The 16,885-nt window shown below is 58.9% G+C and overlaps 1 protein-coding gene across 7 annotated transcripts in view; it reads right to left on the bottom strand.

Moving 5' to 3' along the window:
• The window catches only part of BRD1 (bromodomain containing 1), a 38,746-nt gene that overhangs the window by 17,071 nt on the left and 4,790 nt on the right, over window positions 1–16,885 (bottom strand). For all 7 annotated transcript variants that reach the window (XR_013333701.1, XM_077758046.1, XM_077758044.1 and 4 more), the window contains exons 2-5: window positions 8,184–8,340; window positions 1,950–2,081; window positions 1,558–1,686; window positions 810–1,122 (exon numbers count right to left, since the gene is read on the bottom strand). Coding sequence is in view for 6 of the 7 variants with exons in the window: in XM_077758046.1 (XP_077614172.1) it covers window positions 810–1,122; window positions 1,558–1,686; window positions 1,950–2,081; window positions 8,184–8,340 (731 nt within the window). In the remaining variant the exon portion in view is untranslated. The remainder of the gene's footprint in view (window positions 1–809; window positions 1,123–1,557; window positions 1,687–1,949; window positions 2,082–8,183; window positions 8,341–16,885) is intronic.

Genomic DNA, 16,885 nt, shown 5'->3' on the forward strand with positions numbered 1-16,885 from the left:
AAACCCGTTCCTGTTCCAGGGAGGCCGCTGGGAGGCTGCAGCGTGGCGGCCAGGGCAAGGCCCGGGGGCAGGCCCCTGTCCTCAAGGACAGAAACAAACAAACAGACAGACCGCGGGGCCTCACCTGAGGCCCAGGCCCGTGCCCGGAGGCTTGGGTGGCCGGGCTCCAGCGGGCCGGGCACATGGCCACTCCTGAGGCCTTTCCTTGGCCACAATCATCCTCAGAAGGAGAACANTAGGCTCCTGTCCTCAAGGACAGAAACAAACACAGACAGACCTCGGGGCCTCACCTGAGGCCCAGGCCCGTGCCCGGAGGCTTGGGTGGCCGGGCTCCAGCGGGCCGGGCACATGGCCACTCCTGAGGCCTTTCCTTGGCCACAATCATCCTCAGAAGGAGAACAAGGCCCAGTCGGGGTGCAAGCCCTCAACTAACCTGCTTCCTGGCCTGAAGCAGGCAGACCTAGGCTGTCCCCACTGGCCACACGGGTCTCTCTGGGCCCCTGAAATGTGCCCGCTCTGAACAGAACCGTGCTAGATGTGCAAGATACACAGCACGTGGTGAAGAAACAGTAAACACCTGTGAAAAATAGGCTCTGTAACTTCTACACTGATTATGTGCTAAAAGCACGGTACTTCAGGATTGCGAGGTGAAAGACGCCTCTAGAAAGTAAATTCCTTCCCCTTCCTCACAAAGCTACTAGAAACTGCGCGGTCACCCACACGGCCCCGCGCTCCAGCCCCGCCGGGCCTCACGGACACAGCCTGCGGGGAAGGACACTCTCCCACCTGCGCTCGGGGCTGGTGCTTACCGTCATCCCAGGAGAAAGGCCGCCGAGGGGCCGCAGCAGGCCGCTCAGGCAGGTGCATCCCCGAGGCCGCCTCGAAGCCGATGCTGTCCGCCTGGCGCCTGGCCTGCCTCAGAACAACACCGCCCTGATCGCGCAGCCTCACGGCGGCTCTATAAAACACCGTGTCCTTGGCATTGTACTTCATGCAGTTATCTACAATGAGATTAAAATCCTCCTCAAACTCAGTGAGGTGTCTATACCCTTGAGCTTCTAACCGTTTCCTCATTGTGGCAAAGTCCATGGGATGTTTAATGTGATCCAAATAATCTGGTACCTAATTTCAGGGAGGAAAAATAATCATTTACAAACAGAAGGATGCTTATTCACCCTACCTAAGCAACACACCCGCGACAGAACACGTGAGGCACACGCACACGCAGCACCGAGGACTCACACTGCTGGGGGCGGCGCTGACACGTGCCACCCCGAGACCCCACGTCCTGCCAGGGGCTCTGCTCACTCAAGCTCCTTAAACTAAACACACAGCAACCAGTGCGCTCATCGGGACACACAGCCTCCAACCACCACCAGGTTCTCGCTAAGAAGCAACTAACTTTCACCTCCCATCTTCACTATCTTACGGTGAGATAACTTAAAAAATACGTCCAACAGAAACCAACACCTGGGAGCTGAGCAAGCATACGCGCTACCTCGTTAACGGTGCTGGAGAAGCCGCAGGGCGGCCCGACGCCCGTGCGCGAGCACCCACCTCCTTCAGGCTCACCGGCTGGGCGAATATCCGAGCCGGGTCCTTCTCCTGAAGCTGGTCCAGCACGGAGCGCAGCAGCACCGTGAGCGGCGTCAGCCGCAGCTCCAGGGCCATCTGCTCCACCTTCACCTGCGAACAGGGCCCTCGGTCACACGGTCTCGCTCCCTCCCCCACCGGAAGCCCGGCCTCCTCGCGCCCACTGCCCCCGAGGTCTTTACCCAGGCGCAACCCACGTGGCGCCGCAAAAACCCAGCACGGGCCGCCCCGCACGCCACCCCCCCTCGCCTGGCCCCCCGCCTCCTCCCAGCCGGGGGCTGACGTGCCCCCAAGTCCTGCCGCCCAGAAGACCGCACGGGCCCACTCGCTGCCCAGGGACCCTCCCAGGGCCTCACCTGCTCCCGCTTGAGCTTCTCCCGCTTGCGCAGGAGCTCGATCAGCAGGCGCGCGCGCTCCAGGTCGTGCCGCAGCCGCTGCCAGTACTTCAGCTTCTCTTTGGCAGCTTGAATCTCCTCGTCATTTTCTCGCTGGGAAAATTAAGTGGAAGTCGGCCTCAGACCCCCTCCCAGGAGGAGCCGCTGAGCGTACCCGCCCCGCGAACCGGCCAGGGCAACCACGGAGCGCGGACTCGCCCTGCGGAGCGCCACGGGGTCTGCGTGCGAAAGGGGCGTTGCCAGGCCCGCGGAGCCAGGAGGCCCCACGGCGCGCACGCGGACGCAGGCCGCCTGACCCCCGGCACTGGGAACCCGGGACCGGACGGGGCAGCCCGGGGAGCAAACCCAACACCCAAGTCACCCACCCGCACCCAGGGGCTCTGAGGCCATGGTCGCCACTCAGTGCCGCCTCCTTCCTTGGTGGAACACGCATGCCACCGACCCCAAACGACCCCCTCCACCGGTGTCTTAAAACACAGAAACACCACACGGAAAAGCAAAGAGGCGGAAGGCGGTGGACAGCAGGCTGACGGCAGCCCCTTTCGGCGCCCCCCAACTGCAGAAATGGGAAGAACTGCTCGGGTCACGACACCAGACAGGGACACCAGCAAGCAGGCCTGTGGCAGCCAAGGACGTCCTCGTCCCCACGCTGGCCAGAGAGGACTTCCCCGCACCGGGAGGAAGGGGGGCAGGGGGGCAGGGGACACTCCACCTCCAGGAAATTACAACCCAAGGCCCCCCATGCTCTGGTGTACGCGGCCCTCACCACCCTGCCCAGGGCCAGGCCCTCCTCTGGGCTCCCACACAGCCCCACCCTTCCCTTCCTATCCCTCGGGGTCTGCCTAGGCCTGGGGGTCACCGTCTGTCCTCAGCTGCAGACCCCCCCCTTCCACTGCTACGTAGGCACAGCCAGCACCACCGCAGGCCAGGAGCCCAGCACCCCTCTCGGTCTGCGCTGTGGCTCAAGGCACCCCTGCACCCGCTCAACAGCTCCCAGACGGGCCCGGCGCAGATAGTGGAGGAAGCAGTAGGCGGGGTGCTCCTCCACCTGTCCCCGAACCCCAGCTCCACTAAGACAACCCATCTGGGGGCACCTGGGGGCTCAGTTGGTTAAGCGTCTAACTTCGGCTCAGGTCATGATCTCACAGTTCGAGCCCCGCGTCAGGCTCTGTGCTGACAGCTCAGAGCCTGGAGCCGGTTTCAGATTCTGTATCTCCCTCTCTCTCTGACCCTCCCCTGCTCACACATACACTCTCTCTCTTTCTCAAAAATAAAAAACATTAAAAAACATTTTAAGACGGTCCCCACGAGGGCCTCCCAACCACAGTGGCCAGGAGGCCTCCTGTGTCTGCACGCACGCGGGCCTGGACGGAGAGGAAGCCCCCGCCCCACCATTCCTGCAGGTGGGCGCGGAGCCACGGCCTCAGGCAGGCCACTCACCACCAGATTCTGGAGCGTATGCCCCACCCCTCAAACTCCCTCCTCTCTCTCTGGACCCCCCTGCCCCTGGGGTCCCCCCACCCACCCAGACAGGGCTAAAGCAGCACACCCACCAGACAGAGGCCCATCCCCTGGACGCCCCTCACTCCCTGCCTGAACGCTGAGCACCTGGCAGGTGAAAATGGCCTTGAGGCCATACGCACGCACGGGGCTGTGACACGGGGCCCCAGCTGCTGGGGCTGCAGGCACACAGCTACAAAGACTCTCCCCGCTAGCAAGGGCCAGGGCCTCCCCTCCAGGCGCCCCCTGGCTCTATGGGGAGGCGGTATCAGCACCTGCCAGATGGGAATCACAGAGCCTCCTCTAATGTTATTTAAGTCCCAGGCGGGGGCACCCAGTTGGCTCATTCAGCAGAGTGTGCGACTCTCGATCTCGGGGCAGTGAGTTCAAGTGCCACGTTGGGTGTAGAGATTACAAACAAACTTTAAGTAAAAGTGTCAGGCATGGAACGAGGCACCTGGCTGATGGTAGAGCGAGAGGCTCATAGTGAGGATGTGGGCTGCACCAAGCCCCACGATGGGCATGGATACCACTTTAAGGAAAAAAAAAAAAATTGTAAAAATCTCAAGCATTTACAGTAAGAGCAGATGTATAAACAAGGTCGGTAAGTAAATAAAGTAGATTTAGAAAACCAAATTCCCCAAAAGCATCTGAAAATTGCTTTGTCCATTAGTCTGAATAAACAGTCTGAAAACTGGTGACCCTCGCAGCTGGAGAGAGCTGGTGGGTGCCACCTGCTGTGTCCCCACCGCACTCCCTGCCCGAGCTGGGGACGCACAGGCTCCCACCCGACTCACACAGCTTCACTACGTAAGAAGGCCTGAGTTTCCAGACTCTGTTCTTCAGAGATCTTCATTTCCTACATAAAACCTATTCTGGAAGACTCCAGAAGACAGGAGAAAAGCCAAGTGGTTTTTGGTCCCGAAACACTATCAGGAAAGAGAAGGTTAGAAGATCGTGCCAGCCACCTTCCACCTGACACTCGGGCAGAGCCCGGAGGGGAGGGGAGGCAGGGCGCCCCTGGGGGGAGGCCCCAGCATCCACCCCAGGCCCAGGATGCTACGGAGACAGACATAAGGCCCCTCCTGCCCCTAAAGCAGGGTGCACAGAGGGGCCCGGGGCCCAGGGCTGAGCCTCACGCCCACAGCAGCAGGGTTGGTGGCGAGAAGTGATGTCCCCAGCACAGGAGGGGATGGTGGTGTCCTAAAGCCAGCAAGGAGGACCCGGAGCCACAGCTATGAGCTGGAGAAGCGCTGGCTCCAGGGCACACGAATAAGACAGGAGCTTCGCCCTCCACCCCCCCACCCCGCCCCCAGCACTTGCCCACTGACCCTCACCCCAACCAGGACCTGAGAACGGTGGAGGACTGGCTCTGGAGAGGGTTGCCATGAAGGCCCCCAGGAAGGTGCCCACAGGGACCCTGTGCCCGAAACCAGCCCAGAAGGGCCTGGCCGGACCCTCGAAGACTGCCGTGCACAGCAGCACCCAGGGGGCCCACCAATCTGACGCCCCTCCTCTGCCCAAACGTGGGGGAACCTCGCCCTCAAACCGGTTCGTCCCGTCCACCTGCCTGTCCCCCCACCCACCAGGTCAGTCATGGGAGGGAAGAGCTGCCTCTGACCTCCTCCGCAGCCCAGCTCAGAGTGGGCACCCAGAAATACAAACAAGTTAAACCCTAACATCGAGTATTTCTGAATTTTCAAAAACACGTAAACATCACACCAAGCCCTAAATGTCCCTTCCACGTGGACCATTGCTGTTTTGGACCCCACAAAGAAGCCAAGCCCTATGGGGTGACACAGGAAAGCACAGCCTGGGTGCAGGAGGCAAATGGGGGGGTGGGGAGGGGAGGGTCTATGCAAGCCGCACAGGGAGCTCTGGACAACAGCACAGGAGTACACCCCGCAGGTCAAGCCAGGTGTGCTCCAGGTCAACGCTGAAGTCGTACATCAAACCTACGTGGTCCCTCGTGCCAAGGATGCGAGCGCTCCCACATCTCACCTTCCTGTCCCTACACGCTTCTTCTGTGGGTGCTGGCCCCATGCCGGTCACCTCCACCAGCTCACCTGTCCCCTGGGCACAAAGCCCTGAAGGGGACACCAGCTCCATCCCCAAAGGGAAAGAGGGACAAGCGCGCACGTGTCACTGAAGCAGCCATCACTACCGAAGACCCACGATGCGACATGAGGTTCACCGGGGATTCGAGCCCCCAGACCCGAGTGTGCCAGATGCACACGGCCCCCAGGGTGGGCCGCACGCAGAAGACACCAGGGATGCATCCGCGCCAGTCCACGGCCCCAGCACACCCCGAGACCTTCACACAGCCGGGCCTCACGTGTGCACGCGTCCAGCGTAGCCAAGACTGCAGACTGAGCACCTCCTCAGCGTGCTGGATCCTCGAGCCAGCACCCCCGCCCCCCGGGGCGTCACCCGCGTGACTCAGGTGCCGCTGCAGGCACCGGACACTGGCCCGGACCACAGTGTACCACACCCTCAGAAGAGCCACCCTCGGGTCCTTCCTTCCCCACAGATGGAAAAGGGTCAAGGGCGACCCCACCAAAGCCCAGAATCTTCATTTTTGCTGTGGTTTTCGGAAGTACAGAGGCGCCTGTGCAGCTCAGTCGGATGAGCGTCCCACTTCCACTCAGGTCATGATCTCACGGGCAGTGAGTTCGAGCTCAGAGCCTGGAGCCTGTTTTGGATTCTGTGTCTCTCTCTCTCTCTGACTCTCTCCCACTCACGCTGTCTCTCTCTCTCTCAAAAATAAATAAAACACTAAAAAAAAGGGGCGCCTGGGTGGCTTAGTCGGTTGAGCATCCGACCTTCGCTTAGGTCATGATCTCGCGGTTTGTGGGTTCGAGCCCCACGTCAGGCTCTGTGCTGACTGCCAGCTCGGAGCCTGGAGCCTATTTCAGAGTCTGCATCTCCCTCTCTCTCTGACCCTCCCCTGCTCACGCTGTCTCTCTCTCTCTCTCTCTCCTAGAAATAAATAAAAATTTTAAAAAAGTACAAAAAAGATTTAAGATCCATAATTTTTTTTTAACTGAGCATTGAAATGAGTTAATTATTTCACCTTTTTTTGTCTCCACAGAATCAGAGAAAGTCCAGATAACGGGCTCCCTAAGGCTGGCTCCATCATCCAGGTCAGGAGCAGCGAGGGGGACAGGGACATGCTCACCCGGGCCTCCAGTCGTGACCAGGAAGGAGGGACGCCAGAGAGACGGGAGGGCCTCTGCTGGCACCCGGGCGAACGAGTGGTCAAGTCGCTCCGCCACCACAGGCTCTCCAGGCTGCCGCTCTGTCGGCACCAGGAGGCTTGGCTCTGCTCCTGGTCCAGCTGAGAAGCTTCCAAGGAGCTGTGGCCCGAGCCCAGGGCACAGCACGGGGGGCGCCAGACCAGAGAGCCCCAACCAGGAACCCCATGGATCCAGCGTCCCACCACATCTGTGTCCCCTCCGACACACTCAGCCACCTGGCAACCCAGAACTGAGAGAGAGAGAGAGAGAGAGACTGAGAGAGACAGAGAGATACAGAGAGACAGAAAGAGAGACAGACAGAAAAGGGACAGAGAGACAGAGACATAGAGAGAGACAGACAGAGAAGGGACAGAGAGAGAGAGAGACAGAGACAGAGAGACAGAGAAACAGAGAGAGAGACAGAGAGAGAGGGAGAGGGAGTGCAGAAAGCCTCCAGGCAGCGTGGCGTGGCAGCCGTAGCAACCGGACACAATGCGCTGGAAGAACGGTCCCTGCGCACCGAGGTCCCTGCGCACCGAGGCCCGCGCACCGAGGGGAGCCCTTCCCAGCCCGGGGCCAAGCGCGGACACAGCCCTCCCTCCCACCACATGCCCGCTCCCCTCCACATGCAGTGCGCCAACCAAAACTTTTGGGCGATGCGCCAAAAAACCATGTCTGCGTCCCATTTGTTTTTGTGACATCTCACAGAGCCAATTTCTTACTTTCTAAATCCGTTCTTTCAAAACTGCTTCACGCTTTCAGATGGTTCTACAACCCCAGTTTACTAAAATTCAAGAGGCTGTTTGGTTTTGTTCTTTTAAAAAGCAAATCCTGGGGCTCACGGGGGGCTCAGTCGACTAAGTGTCCGACTCTTGGTTTCGGCTCAGGTCATGATCTCGCGGTTTCGTGAGTTGGGGCCGACGGCACGGAGCCTGCTTGGGATTCCTTCTCTCTCCCTCTCTCTGTCCCTCCCCTGCTCACGTCTCTCTCTCAAAAATTAAAAAAAAAAGCAAAACCCCATTTCTTCTCACTCACCCAGCTCTCTCTCCCCTCCTTCCCACACATCGTGGTCAATGCGAAACGGCCTTCAGAGCGAAGGCCCTGAAGACACACCACTCCTCGCACGTTTCCAGAAGCCAAATCCCAGCCCAACACACAGGCCGGCGCCCCAGGGGCCCAGGCCTCACCTCTGTGGCTCCCTCCCCGACCACTCCCACCACACGTGGCCAGCACCGTAAGGACTTCCCCGGCGTCCCCAACGCATCCAGAAACATCAGGTGACACGGACAGACGGGAGTCGATCGCACAACCCGCGGCTTAAACAGGGTGGGCGTGGGGCGCCACGGCGGCAGCGACACAGGCACACGCGGGTCCTCCCGCGCTTCTAGATGCGGACGGCCCAGGGCTCGCAGACTGGGAGCCGGGGGGCCGGGGGCCTGGTGGGCCGGGGACCACGTACCTGCTGCGTGCTCCGCTGCGACTGCAGGCTGGACTGGAGTCGCCGCAGCAGGGGAGCGCCGTTCCTCGACAGCCTCTTGAGCAGCCAGTAGCTGTGGGCTCTCTCGACAAACTGCTTCTTCCGCTGAATGGCCACCTGGTTCGCAATCCTATTTAATCTAAAACACGGAAAAACTCAGAGTTTAGCTTGAAAGGAGTACATGAACATTTCATCCTGGAAACTAGAAATGACAGGGTCACTCTTCCCAGTCCGCCATCAATGACCAAAAAAGTCACAACGCCCCCAGATCTGTCGTGTCCAGACCCACGTGGTCCTTCTCTTAGAAGCAATGGCTCTACGGGGCGTCCAGGGGGCTCAGTTGGTTAAGCTTCCAACTCCTGGTTTCGGCTCAGGTCATGATCTCATGGTTTGTGGGTTCAAGCCCCATGTCGGGCTCTGTGCTGATAGCAGGCAGCCAACCCCTCCCCCACTCTCTCAAAATTAATAAACTTTAAAATTAAAAAAAATTTGAGAAAACAATAGCTCCAGCTCACTTCCAAGACTGTTCCAAACCAGGCTGTCTGTCGGCCTCCGTGCAGAGTCCTGAAGGGCATGGCCACCCTCCCCCTGGGGTCAGCGCGACCCACACGCCACACAGGGAACCAGTACTGGCTCTCCTGGCAAAGCTCACAGCTCGAGCGTCCGTCCCACACTGGGAGCCGATACCGAGGAACCGGCTTAGGGGACAGCTCCTGTCACGGGCCTGGGACTCGGCTGGAGCAGCCTTGTCGAATCCTAGCGGGAGACACCGCGAGCTTTCTGCGAGCAGATGCAGAACCCACAGCCTGCCCGTGACCACGGGGACCCGGGTCTGCACATTCAAGGTCACTGGGTCCCAGGGCCTCAGCCGGAGGCCAGGGAGGACACCTGCGGGCACCAGCCCAGGCCACCAGGGAGCCCCTGGGTGCTCCTCTCAGGCCTCCTTATGACGCTCCTCCTGTGGAGCAGGGCTGTGCCATCCCGGACACCCCACGGCTGCCGTCTTTGGTGGGTGTCTGTCTGCTTTTCCATTCTTAGCTGAGGCAGGATCCCATGCAGTAAGGTGCACGGATCTGAACGCACACAGTTCAGAGGACGTGTGCCTACAGACGGGGGCTTTACCAGCACCAGCGCACACTCGGTTCTTTCTTTTTTTTAAAAAAATATGTGTGTGTGTATTTTTTTTTTCCCTGAGAGAGAGAGAGAGAGACAGCATGAGCAGGGGAGGGGCAGAGAGAGAGGGAGACACAGAATCTGAAGCAGGCTCCAGGCTCCGAGCTGTCAGCACAGAGCCCGACGCAGGGCTCGAACCCACAAACCATCAGATCATGACCTAAGCCGAAGTCAGACGCTTAATTAACCGGCTGAGCCACCCAGGCGCCCCACACTCGGTTCTTTCAACGGTCAAAGGAGGCAATGTAAGTAAAAGTATCTCTTAGCAGCGTGAAGGTTCAAAGAAACGCTGTTTGACAACAGCTTATAAAGACTGAACCTCACAAAACGAGCCACCATCTCCTCCGGTCAGGATTCCTGAGCCCCAATCAGCTCACAGACATGAGCACACGGCTTTGATGAAAACGTACTACAGGGTGTCCTAGAGTATTTACTGGAAAACTGCATTCTGAGCCAGTCGTCAAGTCCCGACAGAGCAGGGTGGGTGTGGGGCGCCTAGGCGGCAGCGGCACCCACCCTGCGCCTGCCGGAAGCGGGGCCAGCGCTGAGCAGACCCCATNAGAAAGGCCGCCCAGGACTCTGACAGCGCAGCGCAGCCTGGGGTCAGAAAGAGCACGAGAGGCCGAGCACCGCACAGGCGGAGCCAGCGGAGACTGGGACGGGAAGGGGCTTCGGGAAGGGCTGGGGGGGCGGGGGGCCCGTCTCAAGTTCGCAGTGGGAACAAGAATGTCTGCTCTACGGTTACGCACTTGCCTTACGTTTCTTTCTCATCCTGCATTTTATTCTAAATATTGTTTTAAAAAACACAGTATTTGGCAAGGGTTTATCGAAAGGATCCAAAGTTTGACTTTCTCAAGCCTTTGTGAACAAAGCTCATACACGACATGGCTCCAAACGAAAGATAACCAGGCTTCTGGAGAAACTGAGGAAGGACCCAACTGAAGGACAGTTGAAATATCAGTTTAAAGTGAGCACCTTGGGGCGCCTGGGTGGCTCAGTCGGTTGAGTATCCGACTTCAACTCAGGTCATGATCTCACGGTCTGTGGGTTCGAGCCCCGCGTTGGGCTCTGTGCTGACAGCTCAGGGCCTGGAGCTGCTTCAGACTCTGTGTCTCCCTCTGTCTCTGCCCCTCCCCTGCTCGCTCTCCCTCTCTCTCAGAAATAAAAACATTGCAAAAAATTTTTTTAAATAATAAAAAAATTAATAAAGTGAGCACCTTGCTACAATACAACTTCTCTCACACAACCTACTTACAGATGTGGCTAAGAGGCAGACTCACGTCCACAGTAACAGGAAGCAGGAACGGAATTAAGGGAGAGTGTGTCCCATTGACGAAGGAAGGACATCCGTCCAGGAAACACAGTCATCTCAGAGCCCATTTCCGCAGAGCTGCGCCCGGTGCCCGCCGCTCCCGGAAGAACCCTGCCCGAGCACGTGCTGGCAGCCACAATGCCACCTGGCCAGGAAGAAACCTCCCCGCTCGAGGCCCAGCGACAACAGGGCAGTGGTCACCCTGGGGGGCAGCGGGGAGATCCCGACGCACACGGCCTGACTACAGAGGTTCCACTCAATTCACTTTCAGGAACGTGAGCCTTGTAACTTGTGCCTACTTGAATAATCCAGGTGACACCTTTCTGCTCTTTGCTCTTAGAGTGAAAAATGCTGGATTTCAACTCAAAAATGTGGAAGGCACTGCAAAGCTTTTCAGAATTATTTTGGCGGGGGATCCGCCTCAGAAAGGAGACAGGCTGACTTGTATGGCACGAAGCATCCGCGGGGGGAAGATGGGAAGCCCGCCCCAGGACCCGAGCTCCGGCTGTCACCAGCCCCGCCACCGCCACCCTGGGGCGGCACCACACACGGCACGCGGACCCTCATGCCAGCCCTCCCCCCGGTGACACCCACGATTTCCGCATCATCACACCATGACCTCTACTTACGAGGCCGTCCGTCAAGGACGCCTCCATGAAGCCGAGGGGAAAGATAAGCAAAACCCAGAGAAATGGAAACAGGAAGACAGTGAGGAAGCCGCCGCCGCTCTCGGGGGAGACCGGGGAGCGCCCGCGGCCCGGCCGGCAGAGGAGGGCGCCGCGCGGCGTGAGGGTGGACGGGGAGGCGAGCTGGGACCCGCTAAGATGACAATCGTGGCCACGGACGTGGGAAAAGCACCGCAGGAAAACACAGCTCCCCAAACCAGACTTCTGGAGCACACACAAAACCTCAACACGAGCACAGCACTGATTTTCGGAATGGAATCAACAGTTTCACATTTTCCTCCTGCCCCCAAAAGAAAAGGAAAACAAAACAGGCAGGTTTTCTGAAGAGTTCGGCCACTGGAGGACCGGGCGGACGCAGCGCCTGCCGACAGCCGGGGAGAGGGACACGGACGTCCCCGCACAGGGGGCGGGCACAGGGCGAGGGAAAGGCCTAACTCGCGGGCAAACACACTCACAAAACTGAAGCGACACGGCAAACCCAGTCGGTTCGGGTACAAAATGACACCCCCCACCACGAGCGGGAGGCAAGGGCACCCGTGAGATCACAAGTTCCAGCCACGGGACTCCCGCAGCAGCAGATGCCAGCGCAGAACACGATGTCCTCAACAGACGTGGAGAAGCAACAGTCACCCACCACCCACAACTCCCACCGGGGGGCGGGGGCGGGGGTCCCGCCAGCAGGGCTGGGACAGGCTCCATCCCCGGACCCGGAGCGACAGGCACACAGGGAGGGGCTTCCCAAGATGGGAACCGAGCCCAGGTGGCCGCCCTCCCGGCTCCCGTGATGGCAGTAGAAGGAGAGGAAAACACACGGACCGCGTGCGCACGGCCTTCCCGAAGGAAGAAAAGCAGGTGTCACTGAGCGGCACCGAGGGAGGTTTCCGTGGAGGCGCTGAGCGCAGAGCGGCGTTAGCGAGAGGAGGACGAGGCCTGGCAGACGCACACGTCGCCTCCGCACCAGGCTGCACATCCAGGGAGCTTCCAAGTCCCAAGAGGGTCCATCAAGGAACCGAAACGTGCACGAAGGAAGCGCAGGTGAACAAGAACCACGCTCGCGTCTGAAGAGGCTGCCCCTGAGCCGCCGAGGCCGAGGAAGCAGAGCCACCCAGCCACCACCACCCCGCCCCCGCTCCCCCCCCGCAGGTGCCGGCCCGGGGCTGGAAGGGCGCTGGGCACCTCTAGGGAAAGGAGAAAGAGAAATTACTCAATGACAGAGGAAAAACAGCCCCCACACCGACAAATCAACCACACACACCTCGTCAGAACTCCCTCCAAGTGACTGGAGACACAGACGTGAGACACGAAGATCCAACAAGTGGCCGAGGCCTCGACGGATGCGTCGGGGACCTGTGGCCGCCCTGGGCGCTGACCCACTGCGGGGAGGCCAAGCACAGCCCAGGTACAGGCGACAAATCGGGGGACTGGTCGGCGCTGGGGCGAGAGGAGCCAGGAGGGACACAGACAGGGAAGCCACGTGAGAGCTTTTAGAAGAAAATCCTGAGGTCTTCAGGGACATGAGGGATTATTGAAACAAGATATGACAAGCACCAACCATAAAATAAAACAATACACACCGACGGAAAATAAAAGGGAAACCCTTACAAAGTACCTGGACCAAGGCAAACACGTCGGCTCCAACCCCATCCAGTAACTCGGGGCTGGCGGCCCTGCTCTGCACCGAGGTCAGATGAAGACCAGAAAACTAATGGGTGGAAAAGCCTGCCTACGCCATCATTTTCTCAGACACCATCTGCAAAAATAATCTAATAAACTAAAACATATTATATAAAAAACAAAAACAAAAACCTGGATCTATACAAACAGCAAAAACAGGTAATTTGAAAAAACACACCACTGTGACACTAAGTGGGTTAAGTGTCCAACTCTTGACTTCAGCTCAGATCAGGACCTCAGTTTATGGATTTGAGCCTTGCGCTGGGCTCTGCACAGGCAGCTCAGAGCCTGGGGTTGCTCTCTTTCTTTCTCCCTCCCTTTCTCTCCCCCCCCCACACTCTCTCTCAAAAAATAAACTTTAAAAAAAAAAGAAAGAAAAAAGAAAAGCCACACTACATTTTCTAGGAAAACACCGTATGAACTCCCCCCAGAGAGCAAAGCAGCCCTGGTGAAGCAGCAAGGCCACCAGCTTGGGTTTCGGGAGGCCCGTGGCCCGTGGTCCAGGCTTCAGCAGGGACACGGCTGTCGCGAGGAGTCAGGTCTGGACCCTCAACGAACAACAGGGGGCCGGCCCTACGCAGATCAGGGTTCAGCAGCGACAGCGCGTCCCGGTCAGGCAGGACGGCCAGGAGCAGACGCGCGTGCGCGAGTGCACACACACCAGAATACGGACTGGAGGAAGCCACCCCGATTCAGTGAGCGGCTGCAGTGAGCGGTGGAAGTGGAAGGGCGCAACAGGGACTTGGGAGTGTTCTTTAATGTTGTTCTTTTTTAAAAAAATGCTGCATTTGATAAACACGTGTGTTGGTCTAGGGTTTGTTTTTTTTTAACGTTTATTTCTTTTTGAGAGAGAGAGAAGAGAAACAGAGCGCAAGTGGAGGAGGAGCAGAGGGAGAGGGAGACACAGAATCCGAAGCAGCTCCAGGCTGAGCTGTCAGCACAGAGCCCGACGCAGGGCTTGAACTCACGAACTGCGAGATCGTGACCTGAGCTGAAGCCAGACGCTTAACTGACTGAGCCAACTAGGCGCCCCTCTAATTTGGTTTTAAAACTTTTCATATGGGGCGCCTGGGTGGCTCAGTCCGTTGAGTGCCAACTTCGGTTCAGGTCATGATCTCGCAGTTCGTGAGTTCGAGCCCCGCGTCGGGCTCTGGAGCTGCTTCAGATTCTGTGTCTTCTTCTCTCTCTGCTCCTCCTCCACTTGTGCTCTGTCTCTCTCAAAAAGAAATAAACTTTAATAAAAAAAAAAAAAAGGAAAAAAAAAACCTTTTCATATGAAAACAACGGGAAACAGAAAAAACGCAATTAAAAAGTTATTTCCCCTCCACACGGCACATAGTCACTGGAAGACCCCATCCAGGAAGGCAGGATTTCAGACCCCACCCTCCCGAAGAAGGCGGCCTGGAGGCCTTACAAGAGGCACAGCTCACTTTTGGAACAGCTCAGAGATCAGATGGCGGTCAAGGTGGTAAGAATTAAATCCAACCCCTCTGACCTGAAAAGGCCAGAATTTGCCTCAGGAGGGAGGTGGTTCTGCACCACGGGGCCCCCAGGAGAAACTTCTGCCCAGTTCGACATGGGTCAGGACCCCCCTCAGGACTCCAATCGCAAAGCCCAGAGCGTCTGGCGCGTGCGTGTCACCCAAGGTCATGGCGAGAGGGCCGCCCGCAGCTAACTAACCGAGAGCCAAGTTCCCCGAGGTCTGGTTCACAGTGACAGCCGGCTGGGCCAACAGACGCTCACCTCCCACCCGTCCGCAGGAGGGGGAAGGAACCCGCTGAGGAGCAGCCGGGGGGCTGAGGGGCTCGCCGCTTCCAGGCCTCCTGGGGAACAGAACCCCGGCCGGCAGGAGACCTGCTGCACCGGCTCCAAGCGTCTCCCAGACCTCAGGCCAGAAGCCGTGAGAACACAAAGCAGAAATCATCCCCTGGAGGCACCAGCAGCACCTGANCCTCCGTGGACACCAGACCAACCCAGAACTCTGCACGCTCGCTCTACTAAGGGGGAAGGGCTGTCTTCTCCCAAAACAGCCGGTCTGAGAACACTCAGAGCAGCTCTGGAAGCATCCAGATCACAGCTGGCTAGCCTGACCGGGACAGGCCCTGAAAGGCAGGCAGGGAGGGACAGCGCGCCTCACCGCGTGCTCACCAGGGGCCACCCTGTCCCAGGAAACGCGCACGGACACGCGGGCTCACTCTGTGTGCAGGGCGGACTCTAGGATTTGCGTGTCTCTCTCTCCTTTTTGTAGTGTTTTATAAATTTAGAGTTATTTCCAAACAAAAAACTGAAATGACAACCCCAGACCCAATTCGGTCTCCACGTGTGCCTGGGGAGAGCACTCGGCCCTGAAGCGCCACCAGCAGTCCAGACCCGTCTACCCGCTGCGGTGGGCGGGTCTGGACGGAGTGCGCACCACTCACACCCAGGCTGGGGCAGTGGTGACGCCGTGTGGCATCCATCCGCGGCTAGTGTTAAAGAAAACGTCTAATAAGCTGCAATCAGATTTCTGCCAAAAGTAAGCAAACACAAGGAACGTGAACAGAAATGACAAAATCTGCTACTCTGGCTGGTTCTTGCCACGGACTGTGCCCACTCGGCAAGCCTGGGGCGCTGGGGGGAGACCCCGGCCCCGAGAGACAGCAAGAGTGCAGGCGCGGAGCACAGCAGCTCCCTGCAGGGAGCAGCACTGAACAGAGCACCCAGGATGAGGGTCCGAGTGGCGGGGGCCGCACAGGCCGAGGCGTCCAGGCGCTCGAGGGACCGTGGGCCACGGCGCTGTCTCGCGAGCGCGGCCAGTGGGCTCAGCAGCCGCCTCCCGCCTCCCGCCTCCCGGGAAGAGCGCCCTAGGCAGGCCGCGCCGCCCGGAGCTGGGGGGAAGCCGCACCCCGGGGCGGACGTACTCACAGGATGCAACAGCCGGCGCCTCCATCTAAACTCAAATCCGAAGCAAGCAGGGAAGTCCACTTCGTGAAGTCGCAGCGGGTGGAAATGAGAATATTCCAAGAACACGTGGGAAGCCCCCACACCGCGGCGCTTGCTCAGCATGCCAGCTTCTGGGCGGCGGGGGGCAAATACCACCACCCCACTGTTGCACATGACATTCGATTCACAAACCTGTGGTTTGTGAGTTTTGGGTCTGGCGTTCAGTGCTTCTTTCCAGCGTAGCCGCTGCTTTAGGCACTACACAGGCCCTTCCACCAACGCCACCGAGGCCACCGTGGCCCCCAAGGCTCCGGACGCGGCAGGGGCACCGTGACCTGCCTCCAGCGCCACGTCCAGGAGGCACACCCAGCTGTGGGGTGGCCAGAGCAGGGCCTCCACCTGCCCGGAGGGCCCAAGCCACCCCGTCCCTGGCTTCCCCAATCCGCAGCCCAACAGAACTCTAAATTGTAGTCACATTAACACATCACAGAAACTACAAAACTCTAGTCCAGACTTTCTACAGTTCTATCCAACAACCAGAGAGTTCCTCTGTCAAATGGCCACTAAGCACCCACTCTCCCATCTCTGTCCTCATCCGGTGTCTGAGGGCGCAGCACCCTCCGGGAAATCGGACCCTGGACCCGATCCGCCATCCTCCTCATTAACTCAAGTAACAACCTGTCAGCTGCGAATGTGCCCTGAGCGGCGTAAACGACCCAAGTGGCCGAGAGGACCAGGCTAATACGCACAGCGACACAGCGCACCAGCCTCTGCCCGTCAGATGCCACTCCCCCCCCCCCCAACACACAGCGCGACTCCCACCAGGGAGCAACGAGAGCATTACCAGCTCTGGAGCTTTGGGGCAACTCAGAGAGCCCCCGACCCCCCACTTGCCCCCACCCTCCCAGGCCTCCACT

The sequence above is a fragment of the Crocuta crocuta genome, unplaced genomic scaffold, assembly GCF_008692635.1.
Source record: "Crocuta crocuta isolate KB4526 unplaced genomic scaffold, BGI_CrCroc_1.0 scaffold143, whole genome shotgun sequence".
Lineage (NCBI taxonomy): Eukaryota > Metazoa > Chordata > Mammalia > Carnivora > Hyaenidae > Crocuta > Crocuta crocuta.